Below are 15,134 nucleotides of genomic sequence, written 5' to 3'. Positions count from 1 at the left end.
CAGCTCTGGCTCCCAGCTGCACCTGCAGCACCCCCCCCCCCCCACCGCAAAAGCTCCAAATGCAAGAGACAGACGGGCAGCAGGGGTGGGTACAAGGCCATGCGGGTGAAGGGGAACAGGCCGAGAGGCTGGGGATGGGCCTGGCCTCAGGGTCATAAAGTGCACTGCTCATCCTCTTTGTTTCCTAGCACACAGTGGACCCGGCACCCGGCAGGTGCTCAATAAATGCTTGAGGAACGAGCACAGTAGAAGACGGCGTGGTTCTAGGCAGAGCCCTGCCCTGAACGAGGTGAAGCGTGGGGGGTACGGGGAGGTGGTGGGGGGCGCTGGGACATGTCACCTACCCGCCCCCCCCAGTCTCAGCCACCTCCTCTGCAAAATGGGGGCAGGAGAAGCAGCCCCAGCCTGCCCCCCCCCCCCATCCCCTGCCCCGTGCAAATGTAAATTGTGAAGCTCATTATCGAGGGCAGTGTCCAGCTGCAGGCAGGCCACGGGGAACCCTGTCTGGGAAGGGGGAGGAAAGCATCCCCAGCAGAGGCGGTGGGTCTAACTTGGGCGGGGGTCTGGCGAACGAGGCGTCAGTAGCTTTTACAGTACAACGATTTCCGTTTCTACAGCACAACACGAGAGCAGCAACACACAACCAGCAGACGACGCATCCGCCCAACGGACGGCTGTGGGCCCGGAGACGTGGCCACGCCCCTCTTCACACACACAGCCGCCACTGGCTCACGTCCCCGATCGACCGACCGGGACGGCTGGGGGCCACCCTGGGGACAGGGGCCCAAACAGCTGAGTCGGAGAGGGCGAGAGTCTGGGGTCTCAAGCAGCACGGCAGAGACCCCGGGAGTCGTTTCCACCCGCGACCGTTCCAGAAGGCTCCGTCCGCGTAGGGATTACGGCCCCTCCTGCGTCAGCGTTTCCTCCAACCCCAAGGACAAGAAGGCTCTGACTTGGGGACCGGCACAAGTCCGGATGTCTCCCACCCTTGTCCCCAGCCCCGCAGTGACCTGTCCCCGCGGGGAGGAGCTAAATGCGCCTGGGGGGGGGGGCACCTCGAAAAAGCAGAATCAGAGGGAAGCGGCGAGGAGGCAGAACACACAAGAGGTCAGAGGCTGGGGTGCCCCGGTCTGGAGCCGGAGGCCTTCGAACGCGGCTGCCACTGGGGTCTCGTGGGGGGCGGAGGGCGCGGGCAGTGGGCACGGGGGGGGGGGGGGGGGGGGGGCACCTCCCGAAGGCACCGCCCAAGCGCCCACCCCGGCATCCCTCCCGCTCACTGGATGGTGCATTTGTCCCTCTCACGGGCCTGGCCCTCCCGAAGGACCTTGGCCTTGATGTACTTGAGGTCACTGTTGACGCTGGGGCGGCGGGCAAAGGGCGAGACCATGCCGTAGGCGTCCACGTCCTTGACGCGGCGCATGCAGAAGGGCCGGGGGTGGAAGGCGTCGCCGTACTGCACGGAGATCTTGCGGTGCAGGGCGGGGCTCATCTCGTGGGGCAGCTTGGCCATGCTGAAGAGCACGTAGAACATCTCGTCCACGTTGGTGTTCTTCTTGGCCGACACCTCGAAGTAGGCGCAGTTCTCGTCCCCCGACACCAGCAGCTCGGCCTCGGTGGCGGGCACCTGGCGGCACAGCTCGCCATGGTCGTTCTTGTTGCCGCAGATGACCATGGGCAGCTCCCCCGCCTCCTTGGTCTTGTTCTTCAGGCAGGACTTGACCTCCAGGATCTGCTTCTGGAGGCGCTTGACCTCGTCGAAGGACTCCCGGTTATCCAGGCTGAACACCAAGATGAAGACATCCCCTGCGGGGAGAGGGACCCCAGGTGGTGAGGCCGCCCCCCCCACCACCCCCACCACCCCTCCCCTCGCTGAGTCCGCCCTCCCAGTGAGTCTATGGGGGAGTCACTCCTCTCCCCATTTCCCAGAGCAGGAGGCTGAGGCCCAGAGGGTTAAAGCCCTTGACCAAGGGCACATGAGCTAACGTGTGGCACAACGCAGTTAATTCCCCCTACAGTTCCCCGCAGAGCTGGCCATGGGATGAGTGGCTTGCGAATTCGTGCAGACTGTTAGAGTTATCATAATAAATACAATTTCCATGACAGCAGGGGTCTTGCCCGACTTGTTCAGTGCACATCCCCAGGGCCTGGATCGCGCCTACATCGTAGGAACTCAGAGCACTGGCACCAGTCAGGCCTAGGCTTACATCCTGCCCCCGCCACTTACTGGCCACGCAGCCCTGAGCGGGTCCCACGGCCTCTCTGAACCTTCATTTCCCCATCTGTCCCACAGGGATGAAATACAGCCTCCCGGCAGGGCTTTTCACAGGATACTGAATGGAGTGTGGCACGTCCTCAGAGGTCTTAGGTATGGAGAGGACAATCAGGACACGCCAGCGTGGGCTCCTCCCCGGCTCCTCACAAAACCTCCTTGAGGGGGCTTTCGTTACCTTCCTGGTGTCGGTGAGCAGAGAGGGGCTCAGAGAGGGCCCAAGGTCACACAGCATGAATGTGGCCAGGCCAAGATTTGGACCTGCTTCTATCCTCACCCGGCCGGTGCCTGGCACACGGAGATGCTCCCTGCTTCTTGAATAAATCACGGACCAATGAGCGCTAGCCTCCAAGACCCAGGCGGTCCCTACTTCCACTCGCTGCATCACTCAAGACGGGTCCCTGGGTCTGAAACAGGCAATTTGGAGGTGGCCGGGGAGCCAGGGAGAGCACAGGCAGTGCCCACATCCCAATTTTTAAAACTTACTACAGGGATCACAAGCTCACACCCAAAGCACCTTCTCTGAACTTTGGCTTCAACTCATAAGAACCTGGGGGGAGATGCCCAAATCCCTGTTTCCCAGACGAGGAAACTGAGGCTCAGGGGGGGTCGGTGACTGGCCCAGCGTCTGGAGAGGAGAATCCAGCCATTCTCCCTTCTGGAAGCACGGCTGCCTCCTTTCTGCGGACCCCCAGAGCATAGCATTTGTCCCCCCATAACAGCGCATGCCACATTCGGAACCATGCTCCGGCCGGTGGGTGTGCCCCTCACCAAGAGCTCTGGAGCAGAGGGAGACAGTGTCACCTGCGTCCTCGTCCCCCAGGGCCCCGCACACAGTGGGTGTCCATAAAGCTGGGCGAATGGGTGTGACGGGATGGAAGGAATGGGGGGTGTGGGCTGTTTAAGGAGGTGCTTGCAAAAGGCAGCCCCAGGCCTGGCGACCTTTTCTGCCTGGGATGCCAACCCCGTCCCATTAGGCTAATCCTGGGCCCCTGAGGACTCGGCGGCCTTGACATATTCAAATGCAAGACTGCAATGCCAACCTTCAGAGGCAGCCTGGCTGGCAGCTGGAAAGAGAGCTGGCGGCAGAATTAATGGCTTTCAGAGTTTCCTTCTGCACCAGGTTGGAAAATGAGGCACGAGCTGGTGAGTGAAAAAAGCAAGCAGCAGACAGATGTGTTCCGAATGATAAGTGCGCGTTCAAAAGAGACGGGCGAAAATACTCCCTATTACAGACAGGATACAAGTGTAAAGGTCAGTGTGTTCATGGAGGGGGGGTGGGGTCCAGAACAGTCCCCACCAGACTGAGGGGGTGGGCCACTTCCAGAGAGGGGACAGGAGCCTGGAGCTGGAGACACAGGTCAAGGGGGCTTTTTAGGCTTATTTGGGTTTATAGGAGGGTGTGTTTGCATATTATTTGTGTCATTCAAAATTAATTTTGGAAATACGCACGTGGTCCGGCTCCACATGGCTCTCCCTCCCTCTGGTGTTAGCCTTTGTGACATCAGCAGGCACCCAGTCCCCTCCCCAAGGCAAGGAGAGCTGAGCTCCACGTGTTGGAAGTGTCCCCAGTGCCTTCCTTCACTCCCCACAGCCACACTGCGGGGGGAAGCAAGCTTATGTCCGTTGCACAGCCAAGGAGACCGAGAATCGGACCCCGGGTCACACAGGTAAGCCGTGGTGGAGCCAGGACTGGAACCTAGGTCAACGCGGGGCTCTTTCCATCCACACAGTGCCTCTCCAAACCACAGGGTGGGGGGTGAAATGTGATCTGGGTCAGACAGTCAGCAAGGACAGCCCGCAAGAAGAAGCCATCTGCCCAGGGTGCTCAAGGACGGGGCTTGGCCAGGGTGTAGGGGGGAGGAGTCCGCACAGCACGGGTTTCTTGGTGCAAAAGCATCTCGATGTGGGGACCTATTTTAGTGATGGCTAGAGGGGTACTTGCTCATTCCTCCCCTGCATCACTGCCCAGCCATGGGAGAAGGATGCTTAGGAAACGGCTGAGTTGGGGCATCTGAGTGGCTCAGTCGGTTAAGCGTCCGGCTTGGGCTCAGGTCATGATCTCACGGTTCCTGGGTTCGGGCCCCACGTCAGGCTCTTGCGGACAGCTCAGAGCCTGGAACCTGCTTCGGATTCTGTGTCTCCCTCTCTCTCTGCCCTTCCTCCATTCATGCTCTGTCTCTGTCTCTCTCTCTCTCAAAAATAAACATCACAACGTTTTAAAAAGAAAAGGAAATGACTGCGTAGCCCATAGCAGGCACTCTGTAAATGCTGGGTTACGATTGTTGTTTATTGAGCACTCACTATCCGTTCAGCAAGCACGTTTGCCGTATTAACTCACTTCATTTCCACAGTGGCCTATGGGGTGGGTGCTGATGTGCGGCTCTTACAGAGGGAAAACCGAGGCGCAAAGAGAGAAAGCTGCTTGCCCAGAGGAATAAAACCGGGAAGCAACTGCCCCAGGCAGATGGCCGCCCTCTTGGCCACCGCGTGAAACTGCCTCAGGAAGGCAAGCATCGGCCAGGTCCCACCTCTCTACCTGCCCCCTTAATCCCCCACAATCTCTCTGGCCGCCCCAGTGTTCCCAGCAGGGCCAGCAGACTTCAGGACGGTTTAGTGGTAGAGAATAAGCACCAGACTGCCACGGACCGCCTGTGTTACCGCCTGGAGCAGCTTAACCTCTCTGGGCATCACTTTTCCCACTTGCGAAGTGCCAAAGACCCGTCTCCTAGGTCAGTCGTGAGGATGAAATAAATCCATGCTAAGCTGTGAGAACAGGCCCAGGCACACAGCCCTCAGTACGTGTTAGCTATCGCCACCACCATTCCCGTGACCATTGCCGAGCCCCCAGCATCACTCTGACTGGCCATTGCCCCGGTCCTGCCTTTACCGCTCTGAGAGGCAGCGAAGGCCCGGGGTGTCAACAGACCCGAGCCCGGCAGACTGACCACGGGCCCCGGAGCCCTGCGGGGCCACCTCCTGCAGGAGGAAGGCAGCAGCCCCTCTGCTCCCCGGAGAGGGACCGTCCCAGTGCCGGCCTGTGTCGGCTCCCGATCTGGAAGGTGGCACCACGGTCACGAGTACTCGGTCCCCGGCCACACAGCGCGGAATCTGGGCCCCAGCTCGACCACTTGCCCGGCAACTCCTCTCTGACCCTCACGAGGGGGCTCTGCTGGGAGCTTCACTGCAGACGGGGGACAGGCAACGCGCTCTGTCCGCGCGCCGTCCGCTGCTGAGCGCGCACGCCCGCCCCCGGCACCCACCTGTGAGGATCGACAGCCTGCGCATGGCAGGGAAGGGGTGGTTGCCGGACGTGTCCAGGATGTCCAGCTGGTACATGTCGCCCCGGATGTTGTAGACCTTCCGGTGGAAGTCCTCGATGGTGGGCGTATACTGGTCGTCGAAGCGGCCGTTGAGGAAGCGGGAGACGATGGAGCTTTTGCCCACCCGCGAGGCGCCCAGCACCACCATGCGGTACGAGTTCTTGGCGGGCACGCTGAGCGTGCAGTTCCCGCTGGACAGGGTCTTCATCATGGCTCGGGACTGTGGCACAGAGCGGGGAGCGGGTGTCAGGAGGCCCTGGACCCGGCCTTGCAGCCTCTTGCTGGCGGCCTTGGCCTCCTCTGCGTGGCTCCTGTCTGGGCGTCCGTCTTCTGTCTGTAAGACGGGGGCGTTAGACTCGGGCGTCTCTAAGGGGCCTAGCAGCTCTGCCCGCTCGTTCGTTCGTGCCCTCCGAGGCCTCCTTCCTCCTCACTCACCCCCCTCACGCGTGCCCTCGGTCGCCCTTGCGGCCATTCACCCTTTGTTGACTCCGGCCCGGAACCGCTGGGGCCTGATTCCTCACTTTACCACCCGTTCGCTATTGCTCGTGGGCAAGGAGCTTAAGTTCCCTGGGACTTACTTTTTCCCAGCTGTAAAAGGGACTCCGTTCACAGGGCTGTGGCCCGCGCTGAGGTGGCAAAATGTTAAGTAACTCCTGCTAGAACCTGACCTCTCCCTGGTCCTCCCGTCCTTTTCCAACTCCCGGCCTCCCAGGAGCTGTGACTCCAGGGCACGACCTGGAGTTGGCGCTAGAGAGCATTTCTTGGGCCCGGCGGGCTGTGGCCTTTCAGCCTTCCCAGAAACGCGGAAAGGCCGTGTCCAGACCACATCCTCCCCACCCACCCAGGGCCCGGCGATTTCACCCCCAGCCCCTGGGAATTTGCTTACTGCCAGGAGACCCAGAGATCTAGACTAGGGGATGTGGGCCAGAGAAACGACCCAGGAACAGCTCAAGTGCCTCAGAGCTCCAAGGGCTACCCAGAACTTTCTATGGGAGCTTCCTGGGCTTGTGGAAGAGGCTGAACTGGATCCCAGCTCCAAAGCCCAAATGGAACATAAATAAGCCCCCCAGAGGCCAGTCCCGGCCCCGCCACCCTCCTTTCCTATGTCAGCACCCGCCAGAATGCCCTTAGAATCCCTGAGCCCATCGCTCTGTTGGAGCTCTGCTGAGATCTGCCTCCAATTCTTAGCTCGTGCTAGTCCCTCTGCCAGAACACCCTCTTCTCTTTATGTTTCAGGGCCTGGCTCAAATATCACCTCCTCTCAGAAGGCTTTTCGCTCCCCGCCCCACCCCAGCAGGAATCCCTCCCCTCTCTAGGAACTAGAAGTGGATACAGGCCTGCTGGAGTAGCGATCCCTTCTGCCCTCAGCCGCTGCCACGCACGGTTGTGCAGGCTGGGCACTGCACAAGGCACCCAGCTGTGAGGGAAAGGGGAGGGCTGTCTTTGTGGAGTTCATCTGCCCAGAGGAGGCACCTTTTTCTCCATGTGCACAGGGAGCTGTACATGCTACCTACCGCTGGTCCCCCCCCGCCCCCCGCTTCTGGCTGCCCCAGCGCAGTAGCCTAGAATGCCGCACCCACTTACCCCAAGGCTCTCTCCAACCTTATAATGTTCTACGTCTGCCATTATGCTAAGAGACTGGAGGTGGAGAGACCCCCTGGCAAACGTCCTGTGCAGGGCATTCAGACATCTGTATCCGCTCGCCCTGCCCCACTGAGAGCTGCTGTGCAGTAAACCAGCTCTCAAAAGTATCTTTTTAAAAAGCTCTTATTGGCAGTGTTTGTCAATCTCTGCGGCATACGCATTCCCACCACGGCCAATTCCAAGCTACCAAGAGGACCTCGATGAATGAATTGCAAAGAGGAAAAATGAATCGCACACACAATAAGCCCACTCAGCACACCGCTGACCCTGAGCCTGGAGCTGTGACCATCACCATTAGCCCAGCCCCTGCCGTGTGCCAAGTACTGTGCTAAGTACAGGACAATCAGGGTAGCTGACATTTACCGCGCCGTCAACAGAGGCCGCAGCGTTCTAAGTGCTGAGCGTGGAATAAGTCGTTCCATCCCTCAGGAACCCCAGAAGGTAGGTGGTGTTACCCCAGCTTACAGAGGAAGTTACTGAGGCACAGAGAAGTTTAGTTAACTTGTTCATGGTCACACAGCCAGTAACCAGCAAAGAGAGATCTGACCCCAGGCGGTGTGCCCCACGCGATGGCGTCTCCTCACCACCTGCCGACGGGGAAGAGATTACCTGCCCATTTCACAAATAAGGACCCTGAAGCTTAAAGGTCTACATGAGTGGGCTCTGTAGTTCATAAGGGAGCCAGGACAGTGACTCCGAGGCGAAGATCCCCACATCCCCCTCCCCCCAATTCATGCCCGCGGCCCTCTTTCCATTTATCCCACGGGATTCCGGTGCCATGTCCACAGCAAGTGCTCAATAAATGAGCCATGAATGAATGAAGCAAGTGGGTCTGCCTCTGGAGCTCACCCGAAACCTCCTTCTGAGGTCTTCTCCCTCTTCCTCCTCCCACCTGGCTGGCCCAGGTGCGGTGCTGAGGAGGGTCTCGGTGCCCCGGGCACACCCATGGGCGCGCGGTGGGGACAGGGAGGCCGCAAGACCAAGAGCAGTGAAGGCTCCTCCGTGTCCTCTGGGGCTGGCAAGGCAGCCTGGACCTTCAGAGATGGGGGAAAAGAGGCCCCATGCCACGACAGCCCCCTCCCTAGCCCCTCTGCGGGGAACTTGACTCTGCTGGTGATCACCTCTGTCTAGACAGACAGGGAAGGAGGCCAGCAGCCCCCGGGGACAATGTTGGTCTCCATCACCGCCTACCCAGCCTCTAGCCTGGTACAGATGTGCGCATATCAGTGCCTGGATGGGCCTGAAGTCAGAGAGAAGAGGCAGAGAGGGTCAGGGAGGAGACAAGGCATCAGAAAGAGGCAAAGAGAGAGGGAAACACGGCTTTCTTCTCCAAGAGGAGACTGTGAGTCTTCACATGGCCTCAGCCACGTGGGGCTGTGTGAGGCACCCAGACACCTGGACGCCAGGTGACAGCGATTCCGTGGGCTCCACCTCCCGCCCCCGCATCCTCCCTCCCTCTGCTGCCCCAGAGGAGGCACTGTGGGCAGCTGCGGGCCTGGCTTCTCTCCTCCCTGCACCCTCAGCCGGGGCCGCACAGTGAGAAGCAGGTGGGCATCCGAGATCAAAGGGCCCTTCCAGAATTTAGAGCCCAACCCTGGAGGCTCAGAGAGTGGTCAATGGGGACCGCTGGCAGCACAAGGACCCAAATGCAAGTTCTGGGTCACTCAGCTGACCCCAGCCCGGGGCCATTCGAAGGGCACCCGGCGGGGGAAGGGGGCAGAAAGTCCCAGACCAGGGATGGGGTGGAACCCCACTTGTCAGGAACAGCGCCCCCCCCCCCCTCCACAATCCCCAGGGAAACAGCCAGGCGGGCTCCCATCATGCCGGGCACTTCGTGTTCCTTGTTCCAATGACTTCACAACGGTCCCGTGAAGAGCAGACCAGCATCAGTCTACTAACTGATGGGCACACTGGGGGTCGGCCTGGCTGACTCACACAGATTACCGGCCAGGCCAGGATTACAATTAGGCTGATGGGCTCCAAAGCCTGGGCTCTTACCTCTATAAAAACCTACCCCCTGGCCAAAACCAGTTTTTCTCAAAACAGTGCCTGACTCAGGGAAGCCTCAGCTGGCGTCAGGCAGAGGAATGACCCCTGAGGCCTATTATACACTCACTCCCTCTCCCTCCCTGCAGACAGCTGGGGGCAGGCATTCTGCCCAGGACTCACCCCCAAACCCTGCCCGGCCGGCTCCTAGCAGAGGCACCTGCGGGTTCACCCCCTTCTTCTCCCCCAAACCTCTCCCTTCAGGGCCCGCCTGGAAGATGGAGGGGATCAGATGGACAAGGACATCAGGACAGGAGTCTGGCCGTGTCCTTCTCCCTGGGGGGACCCCAAAGCTTGTTCACAGAACCAGTGCTCCCCCTCTCCCTCCCACACACCTCAAGCCTCCTCCATTAGCACACATGCCAGCCTCTCTGGACGGACACGTTATCCACTCGCTCCCATCCCCACACTGAGGGGTGTCCTGGGGGCTTTGCAAAGCCAACCCCATCACCCTTGGCAGCTCGGGGTGGCAGAAAACAGGCAGGCCGTCAGCTTCCGGCAGACCAGCCCTGCCTCTCACCAGCTCAGCAAATGGTTTGGGCCAGTGGGGCTGGTCATCTATCACCTGGGAACTGCAGAAACAAACCCGGAGCGTGGCCCGGATTGTTCAGCGAGAAGTCTAGAGGCTAATACAGCTCCTGACAAGTGGGTTCCTTTGAGGCACCTCCTCTAGGCATTCAAGGGGCCAGGCGGAACAGCCAGGTGGCGTAGGACTGGAATGCAGGCAGAGGTCTTGGGGGACCCCGCCTCGTCACTGCAAGCCTGAATCGTGGGCTCCTGAGCCGGCTGCCCCTTCCCAGCCTGGCCTCCGACCTGCCAGGAATCCAGAACATCCTTTGTTATCCTCCAAGGAAGCGGGGCAAAGGGAGAAGGCAGAGAGAGCCCCTCAGAGGTACTTGGAGGCCCTGTGGCCAGCCGAATGCTGGACACACTTCCAGGGAAAAGAAGCACTCAGGGAACTCGCTCCTTGCACCAACCCCCCAAAAAGCTCAAGACATGCCGAACAAGGAAGGTATTGCTTAATCTTCCCTCCTCAAAGGAAGTCCTCACCAGGGCTGGGGGTGGGGGGGCACCAGGGAGCTCCATCCAGGTCCACAGGCAGCAGCCAGCTCAGGAAGGGGGTGGGAGTGTTTGGGGAAGGTTAAGTGCCACTTCCTCCCTGAGCCTCAGTGTCCTCCTATTTAAATGGCTATTGCTCTAGGTCCCTTAAACGGAAGGCTCCCAGCAACACATCTAGCACATAGTAGAAGCTTAGTTAAGTCTTTCCTACCAGGGAGAAGTAAAGGGCCTAGCACTCAGCCGGACCCATAGTAGGTGCTCAACTCGAATCATTTGCTCTAGATATGTAAAGTTGCCTATGATCCCGGCACACAGTAGGTGCTCGATCGGTTTAACTGTCCCTGATCATGTAAAGCTTCCTCTAGTCCCCCCCCCCACAAGCCTCCAACCTTTCTTCCTGGCTTCCCCCACTTCAGCCAGCCCCCCAGTTCTTTTGGGGTCTCTCTCCTACCTGAGAATGGCCAGCCGGGCCTCTGGCACGGCTTGGAGGGCTGCCTGGAAGCGCCTGGAGGTGCGGGGAACCGCCTGCCTCTCCAGCCGCCGCCGCCGCCGCCGCCGCCGCCGCCGAGGCTTCCTGCAGCGGCTCCCGGGTCACTGCGCCGGGCTCCTCCTCTGCGCGGCTGGGGGCGCCGAGCTGGGCGCGGCCGGGCGAGGGGACGCGGGGAGCCGGTACCCCATGGGTGGGTTCTGAGGGCTCCGAGGGGCCTGGGCGCCGGGCGGGCTCGGGCTCGCCGCTGCCGACCCCGCCCTGCCCCGACCCGGGGGACTCCTGCTGAGCCAGGTGCCCGGAGGCGCGGGGACGTCCGATCCCGGGGTCCCCGCCTAGGTCTCCGGGGCTGGGGGAGGGTGGTAGGGACGACTCCGGGGCTTAAAGAGGGTCCTCAGACACTCCTGGAGGGTCCTTTGGTGGTGTGTGGGTGCGTGCGGGTGTGCGCGTCCCGAGTGGGCGAACCTGTGCTGGCCGCCTATGCCACCTTTTCCGCCCGCGCCAAAGGGGTTCGCTCGGGTTCGGGGTGCTGCCCGTCTCGCCGCGGCCTCCTCCTCTGCCTGCAGCTCTGCAGCTGTCCCCGCGCCAGAGGAACGGCTCCCTTCTCCCGGCGAGGCTACGCCAGCAGCCGGAGGAGGAGCAGGGCGCTCGGCTCCGCGCGCGTGTGGGAGGGGGCCTTGAACGCCGCCCCAAGGTTTTGCACGTAGCTCCGAGTTAGCCTGCAACCCGGTCCTCCTCCCACTTCACCTCCTCCGGCCCCCAGAGGAAGCGAACTTTCTGCGGGCCCTAGCTCCTCCCTCCCTCCCTCTCCGGGAGGCGAACGCCCCTCTCTCCCGCAGGGCGAGGTCAATGCCCTCCCCCCCCACCCCCGCCCCCAGGAAAGCGGTGGCAGCCGAGGCTCGCGGTGGCACACCCAGGGGCAGAAGCCCAGATCAGGCTTCGGAGCGTGCCTCGGTGGACCCCTCGCTCAGGGTCCGCCCGCCCCCTCCGCGGCCCGCGAGCAGCCCTTCCAGCCGCCCTGCGCCCGCTCGGCCTGCCGGAGCCCGCTCGCCCGCCTTCCCCGGCGCCCCGCCCCCGGCACTTCGCTCGGCCAATGGGCGGCGGGTCCCGCGGCCTGGCCCCGCCCCGCCCGCCCCTCCCGCGGCCGCCGGGTCGCCGCAGTCTGGCGCTCCGTGTGCCCGGGCGCGTGGGGTCGGGGCCGCTGGTGGGGCGGCCGGGGACGCGCACCGTGACCGGAAGGCGGCATCTGCCTGCGAGGCTGATGTCTGCGCGCGCATGCACACGCACCCCGCGCCGGCCGCAGGTGACCCGCGAGGGTTCCCCCCCCCCCCCCCAGCCAGCCGCCCGGGGTCCCCAGCCCGCGCTCCAGGACTCCCGCGCGCTCCTCCATCGCGGAAATGCCCAGGTGCCCTGCGGGGTGCCCAGCCCGCCCGCCCCGAGCCGCCGCCACCTCACGCCCGAGATCGCGGGACCCTGCGGGATGGCTCGTGGACCCGCACGTGCCGCCCGGAGGGAGCCGCGGAGTCGCCTTGGCCTCGCGCGCGCCTGAGTGGAGGTCGGCGCGTGCGGGTCTGGGAGAGCACTGTAGAGAGAGCCCCGCGGGGATGAGCCGGGTGCCTTGGGCGGTGCGTCCCTCACGGCATTCTCCCCGCCTGGAACTAGGGCAAGACTTCAATCATTCTCATTGCCATATCTATGCACCACATATTACTTCGTATTTTCTTAAATCCAAGGCCCAACTCTCCCCGCCAACACGTTTTTTAGAGGATCGTTATATCACTGCCTTAAATGGGAAGCCAGTATCACTTGCCAAAAATAGAAGGTAGAATAAAAATAAACACAATGAAAACAAACGAACGTTATTAAATTCTAGATGGAAACCGGCATACCAAGGCTTGAGATGTGCCCTCAGTGGAAAAGGAAGACTGGCGAAGTTTGGAGAGGTGTTAAAGACCTATCAGCACCCAACGGAAACTTCTTCCTTTGTACTTTCAGGAGGCTGAAAAGAGAATGTTCTCACTGTGTGATGCGTTGAAGGGACACAACGCTGTCTATCAAAACATATTTTGTATCAGCCAGAGAACTGTCCATCACTTGCGAACCTCAGACCTGGCGAATGTCTGCCAATCTTCCCTCCACCACCTCATGGTGGGGGGTGGGGGGTCGGAGGGCCACTCAACTGAGGGTCCCACTCCACTGGGGGAGAGACTAGCGTTCAAGTCCTGCCTCTGCAGCCCCTCAAATATTTGATCCCGGTCCAGTCATGTTTCCGTGACTAGTTATTCTTCAAGGACTAGATGGGGTCACACAGGGCTACCTTGTATGGTTGTGCAGGTTGCTTACTGACTCAGGGGTACTCAGCTAAAGAAATTCACCTGAGCCTTGGTTGTGTCACCTATAAAATGGGTGTGATATACTAGGTCCACAGAGTGACAAAAACGCTGAAATCATCTTGGACCTTGATTCTTGAAAGGGGTTTGCTCTGCTTGTCCCTGTGTGGTCTTGAGATTCTCTCGGGACATCAACCAGAGAAGATGAGGCAGGTGAAGGAGGAGGGACTAGGTGAAGAGTGCAGCACGTGCATTACTTGATTGTGTTTAAACAGAGGATGTGAAATCTAGGCTCGGGCTAAGGGATGTGCCCAAGGTCACCCAGCCAGCAAGTGGCAGGATCCAAGCCCAGCACTCGTTCCACATCCAGACTTTGCTTCCAGGAACTGGCTTCGGCCCAGGAGGGTTTGTGCTCAGCTCTACACAGAGGCTGTGAGCTCAACACCGGGAGGCGGGCAGGGTGTCATGTTTCACCTGAAAGGCTGGGGTCAGAAGCACTTAGGCCATCGGGCCAGTTATCCCACTCCCATGCAGGAAATGTGGCAGGTGGCTAGCTCTGAGCCCGCCCAAGAGCCCTCTGCTTCAGCGCAGTCCTCCACTCTGAGCGGGTCACGCTCCGTGGACCATATCTTTTTTTTTTTAATGTTTATTTATTTTTGAGAGAGAGAGAGAGAGAGAGAGAGAGAGAGACAGAGCACAAGCCGGGGGAGGGGCAGAGTAAGAAGGGAGACAGAATCCGAAGCAGCCTCCAGGCTCCGAGCTGTCAGCACAGAGCCCGACGCGGGGCTCGAACTCACGAACCGTGAGATCCTACCAGAGCCGAAGTCGGACGCTCAACCAACTGAGCTACCCAGGCACCCCGATATTTCCATGGATCATATCTTGAGGGCTGCTGCACTTGGATTTGCAGGGCCCCAGGAGCCCCACCTGCTCCTGCCCCTACCCCTGCCCCTCCTCAAGTGCAGAATGGCTCAGTCAATAAGCAGGTGCACATAGGGATCGATGCCCAAAGAAGCCTCATGTGGCAACAGCACACTTCCCCGTGTATCCACTTTCCTACCCTCCTCCCACCGTCCATGTGCCTCACTGTCTCGCGTGGACCGTTTGTCGTCACCATCTCCCTCCTTCCTGGGCTCCCCATAACCCATGACCGCTTTAATCTTTTTCCAAATAATGCCACCCCCTGCTCAAGAATTCTCAATGGCTCCCCATGGCTGAAGACACAAAATCTAAACTCTTTAGTCCAGCGTACAAAGCCTCCAACCAGGATCTAGTTCCCATCGTGTCCCACCGTCAGCCTGCCTTGCAGCTAAATCAGACCAGTTCCAGGTCCCCTCAAGAGGCTGCGATTTCCCTTCTCCGGGCCTTTGCATATGTCGATCCCTCTATCTGGGATAACTTCTCTATCCTTACCCAGTGAACTTCCACACATCCTTCAAAGCACAACATTTGAGCACTCCCTACAAAGCCTCTTAGCCTTTCTAACCGTGTGAATAGTGTTATCCTCTTCTGGGATCCTGTAGCAGGAAAAAAAAAAAAACAAAAAAACAAAAAAAAAACAAAAAAAAAAACAGAAAAAAACAAAAAAACAAAAAAAAAGGCAACTCTTGTACGGTAGGTAACTGACCATTCCTTTAGGCCTCAGTTTCTTTACCTGTACAGTGGGTGTTACAGTTTCTACCTTATGGGTTGTTGGGAGAATTAAAACATCGTGTAAAATGCCTCGCACCAGGACCTTGCGTGCAATGCATACCGTAGTCTTCATGTGACTGCTTCCTTCATGGCCTGTGTCACATCCTGCCTTACATTTTGGGCACACGCCTCACCATCCCCATTAGCTCCTGAGCTCCTTGGAGCGGGGATGGAGCCTGAATCATCTCTGTATTCCCACGTCGTTAAGGGCAGCGTCTTGCACGCTGTGAGTTTTTAATAAATGCTTATTGAATTGTGCTCGTCTCAACAGCCTCAGAGCAGAA

At 59.9% G+C, this 15,134-nt stretch overlaps 1 protein-coding gene across 1 annotated transcript; it reads right to left on the bottom strand.

Annotated features, from left to right (window-relative positions):
• Nucleotides 1–1,236: 1,236 nt before the first annotated feature.
• RASD2 (RASD family member 2) lies at nucleotides 1,237–11,203 on the bottom strand. The gene is made up of 3 exons (XM_049626253.1): nucleotides 10,793–11,203; nucleotides 5,533–5,926; nucleotides 1,237–1,803 (listed from the first exon to the last, which is right to left on the bottom strand). The coding sequence occupies exons 2-3, from the start codon at nucleotides 5,801–5,803 to the stop codon at nucleotides 1,274–1,276; spliced, it is 801 nt and encodes a 266-aa protein (XP_049482210.1). The 5' UTR covers nucleotides 5,804–5,926; nucleotides 10,793–11,203; the 3' UTR covers nucleotides 1,237–1,273.
• Between the last annotated feature and the right edge of the window lie 3,931 nt (nucleotides 11,204–15,134).

Source organism: Panthera uncia, chromosome B4 (genome assembly GCF_023721935.1).
Source record: "Panthera uncia isolate 11264 chromosome B4, Puncia_PCG_1.0, whole genome shotgun sequence".
In the NCBI taxonomy this organism is placed as follows: domain Eukaryota; kingdom Metazoa; phylum Chordata; class Mammalia; order Carnivora; family Felidae; genus Panthera; species Panthera uncia.
Note: the sequence above shows the minus strand (reverse complement) of the source record. Positions and strands in the feature narration are given on the sequence as shown.